We start from the raw sequence: 4,328 nt of genomic DNA, 5'->3' as shown, positions 1-4,328 counted from the left end.
TAAGTAGTATGAATACTTGCCCAATATGTTTTTAAATATATACATTACTAGATTAAATAATATACTAGTACATTACTAGATTATATTATAGGCAATGATTTAATAATTTAATTTTAAATAAATGGAGGAGGTACATGGAACACGCTGTGAAAATCTAAACAAAATATCTCATTACTGGGCTATCCATTGACTGATTACACCATCGTTGGAATTGAATGTAATCCATTGAACACTCCGCCCCCATTAAATACGACTGTCGGCCTACATTTTATGTAATTAACATCTGACCTAATATATTACGTACCTAGGCCTATGTGGTTGGCTACGGATAGCTAAGTGTAGAGTACGAAAAGCTAAAAAATTCATAAATGTAAAATTCATAAATGTAAAGGAAAATCATCCTAGAGCAATGCTGAAAAGCTACCATCTCAATAGAACAAAAATTCCATGTGGGACCTTGCTATCATGTATCTAACGGCAACGTCCTCGTCATCAACCACAGCACAGTGCGGCAACACGAAATGTGCTTTACATACATTCATCGCTACTGACTGATTTGAATGTGTGGTTTAATACACATAAAAGCAACTTGTAGCCTACATTTATTTCTGTAGTATCTGATCTAGACTAGGGCCTATGCCTACACACACGTACGTACCCAGCCAGCCTATTCGTCTTCGTGCTTCCCGTCTTCGTCAGGCCAGCCTGCATTTACAGTACATTGACACGAAATGTGCTGCACACATACACTCATCGCTACTAATTTGAATATTATGTGGTTTAATACACATAAAAGCAACTAGCCTACATTTCCTGTTATCTGATCTATTACACACACGCACTACCCAGCCAAATTATAGGCCTACTGTAGTTCGTCTTCCTCTAGCTCTAGGCCAGCCTGCATTACAGTAGTGTACATTGTTTATCTCTCAGGGGAGAGACCACCCACCCTACAAGCACACAAAACGGCTGCCAACTAGACTCGTGCAGACGCATTTATTAGCCGCAAAGCTTACAATTGCAGGCCGTGATTGGTTGATAAACACAATGTGGAATCAGGCGATTTGTAATCTGATCAATGACAACACGCTTTCATAGGAAACCCACCGTAGTGTTAACAAATATGATTAAAAAAACATACTTTTCACATATTTCCCGACAATATTTTCGCAAAAACTCTTCATACTTTAAATTCCCCACGCCTTATCTTCCATGTTATTGCAAGATCGGCCTAATCGCGTCACAAACAAAGGAGGAGATAGAGAGTGGGCTAAAAAATTGCAAAACCACGCAAAAATAGGTTGTGACGAACATAAAATTATAATTTGTTTAATATTAAGATACCAAGTTAAGTCCTATACTATGTGATTCAATCATTACACTTAGTTTTTATATGTCTAGTTTGTCGCCTGTCTAGAAATTATGAATTTAGACACCAAAATCATATCTGTAGCTTATTTAGTTCCAATTTTATGCACATTTTAGATAAATTTGGCGGCCGGCCATTTTGAAAAATGGCTGCCATTTGTATACAAGGCGTAAAATCAAGTGTCAACAGGGCTTAGGGTGACCAGAAGGGATTAATTAGGATATCTGACTATGTTGATTGCTTCTAACATTCCACTCCCCCTAACTCATTTTTTTCAGATTTTTTTTCTAGTCTATAACGCAGGCAAGCTCCAGTGCATAAAGTATATTTAGTTTTCATTTTTAGTTGTTTTAAACAAATAATACTGTAGGATAGGTTAAAAAAAAATACTAATTGTTCACTGAGATAAAGGAAGATTTAAGAATAATTATTTGATAAAAATTCAATTCATATAATTTGACATCATATCATTTTGCATTTCTTATACTTTTTTCTTACTATTAAATGATAATAATATGTAAAACGTTAATTCCAAGCCAGGGGTGAAAGTTTGTCTACACTGCGATTGAAGAAGAGTACTACAGGGTCAGTGTTTAAGGTGATTTAGAACGTTAGTTTACTAGGTTTACTAAATGATGTAATATTGCCTTTAAAACTTACTTTCGCTCCGGATATACTGAGACAGCTTTCACAATCTTCCATTTCCTTACATGCTGTAAGCAATTGAGTGTAAAATATATAAAATATATTATATTACATATTACGAATGTCATTCAATTGGAATTTTTTTAAGCAAAATATTAAAATATATTTAATTATCTATATTGTGCTGCTTGGACATTAGCAACACCACAGGCCTACAGTATAATTGAATCACTACTACTGAAGTACCATCATTTTATATTCAGTGACTACAGTTACAGTACACCAGTCTTTAAACAAATTCTAACTGGATGTTATTATTGTTAAATAATAATAAATAAATAAAAACTTTATTCAACTACAGAAACACTTGTTCACCGCAATGGTGTTTTTCAACAAGGCTGTTAAGGCATTGTAAAACAAAACAGAAATTAAAACAAAAAGATAAAAATAGACTAATTACAAATGAAAATCACATTACTGTAGGGCCTACTAAAAAAACAGGCCCGTAGCCAGGTTCTTCCAACTGGGGTTTTTTTTGGGTGCGAGGTCCATAGTTGAAGGCCCGGTGGGATCGACAAAACCCCCAAAGCAAGAGGATTTTTGTGCTTTATGGTTCTAAATAATGCTATAAAAGCAGGTATGTTTGAAATCGTCTGTACTGTGTCTGGGTTTAAAAACTACAATCATTTAACCTTCATGAAAATGTTATAAACTGGTTTAAGCACGACTTGCTTGATAGAAATAATTAAAAGTGTCAATGGTGTTTTCTCAAACAAATGTAAGGGAGTGTATCCGAAGTAATTCAAAACGTTACTAACGAAAATAACGCAAAATCGGAACTAACGCTACTACCGCGAGTTCGTTTATGCATCGTTTGGCGGCTTTTCAACTAACGCAGAAGATAAATGAATATGAATGAATTCTTATAAATAATTTGCATGACTCCAGTACAGCAAGGCTCAACGAGTTTGACCTCGAAAGTATCAGCTTATAAAAGTCCATGTGGTTTAGTTCTAGTAAATCATGGACGGTCCCTTGGTTACCATTAGAGTTCAACAGGACAGTCTTTAATAACATATACTGTACATTCACATTTTCTTGGTTAAATATGGTGGTGAAATATCTATCCATGGTCTACCATTACAGTAACTTAGACTAGCTAGGGCCTCGGCTAGGAGGAGGACTGGTCATGCGGTAGGCAATGCAATGGAGCCTAAATACATTCTCACAGGAAATGTATCAAAATTTTCAGGCCTCGAATTTAACCGCGGCCACCGCGGCCATTGCCGACGGTGCCCTCCCAGTTGGCCTTGGTGCCCCTGAAAAATGAAGCACGACGATGGCCACTACTTGCCTGCCCTTTTGAAGCCTTGGCCTCGGTGCCCTCACGATGCTTAATATAGATCGTTTGACACGTAAAATAAATCTAAGTAAGAACGTTTAAATCTTGAAAGAAAACACGAAACCCAAAAACGTAGGTCACCTAAGCTAGCCTAAGCCAGGTTGCAGTGACAGAACAGAACATGAGAGAATTTCCATGGTGTTGTTGATACGAACTGTTTTTGCGGTTACCGTTTTGTGCGCATGCGTCTTACTCTAGCGGTTATTGCAATATAAACATGGGCTCATTCGACTGGTTCATTTCGTTGGAACGAATTTTCGTTGAGTATTACAGTATTTTCATTCGACTGGTTCGTTAGATAGACTTCTTTGACAACGAAAATTGACATAAACCACAGTACGTTAATCAGCGTTAAGTTACCCACGTGACCAAAGAGAAACATGGTCGATTGGTGATTTTTTATTAACAACATTTGCGTTAATATAACTTAGATTAAATTTCATAAAATAAACATTATAATATTTACCCACATGGAGTCAAAAAATTATTGTAGGCAAACAAATTAAAAAAAAAACTGGATGAAAATATTTTTTTTTACGAAAAACCCATACTACCACAAGTTGAAGCAATCTTGATTACGCAATGTGTATCGCGGTAACTATACAGCCATTTTGTTTTGTCGAGTATTACAAGTTTTCTATTCGACTGGTCGTCTTCGTTGAGTAGGATGTTACCGCTGAGCGCAGGTGGGTGTGGTTTAACAAAGAACGACAAGTCAAATACGGCCTTTGTATAGTTGTAAACATGTACTTGCTGCACAGCTAACTTTGGGCGATCTTACGTCATCGCAGCTTTCGCGGCCAGTTTAGAGTTGAGGCTTCCTCTCCAATGATGACGGACTGAGCAACAGCACAAAGATATTGGGCTTCTTGAAATTTGACTGTTTTGTACGATCGCCGACCGCCGCAGTAC

The 4,328-nt window shown here is 36.7% G+C and overlaps 1 protein-coding gene across 2 annotated transcripts in view; it reads right to left on the bottom strand.

The window, feature by feature from the left end:
* The window catches only part of LOC117122902 (pituitary tumor-transforming gene 1 protein-interacting protein-like), a 79,527-nt gene that overhangs the window by 67,341 nt on the left and 7,858 nt on the right, over positions 1 to 4,328 (bottom strand). For both annotated transcript variants that reach the window (XR_004447765.1, XM_033268675.1), the window contains exon 2: positions 2,030 to 2,082. Coding sequence is in view for 1 of the 2 variants with exons in the window: in XM_033268675.1 (XP_033124566.1) it covers positions 2,030 to 2,082 (53 nt within the window). In the remaining variant the exon portion in view is untranslated. The remainder of the gene's footprint in view (positions 1 to 2,029; positions 2,083 to 4,328) is intronic.

The sequence above is a fragment of the Anneissia japonica genome, unplaced genomic scaffold, assembly GCF_011630105.1.
Source record: "Anneissia japonica isolate Jap-2015-1 unplaced genomic scaffold, ASM1163010v1 scaffold1801_len212617_cov180, whole genome shotgun sequence".
Lineage (NCBI taxonomy): Eukaryota > Metazoa > Echinodermata > Crinoidea > Comatulida > Comatulidae > Anneissia > Anneissia japonica.
This window is presented reverse-complemented; position numbering and strand designations above follow the sequence as displayed.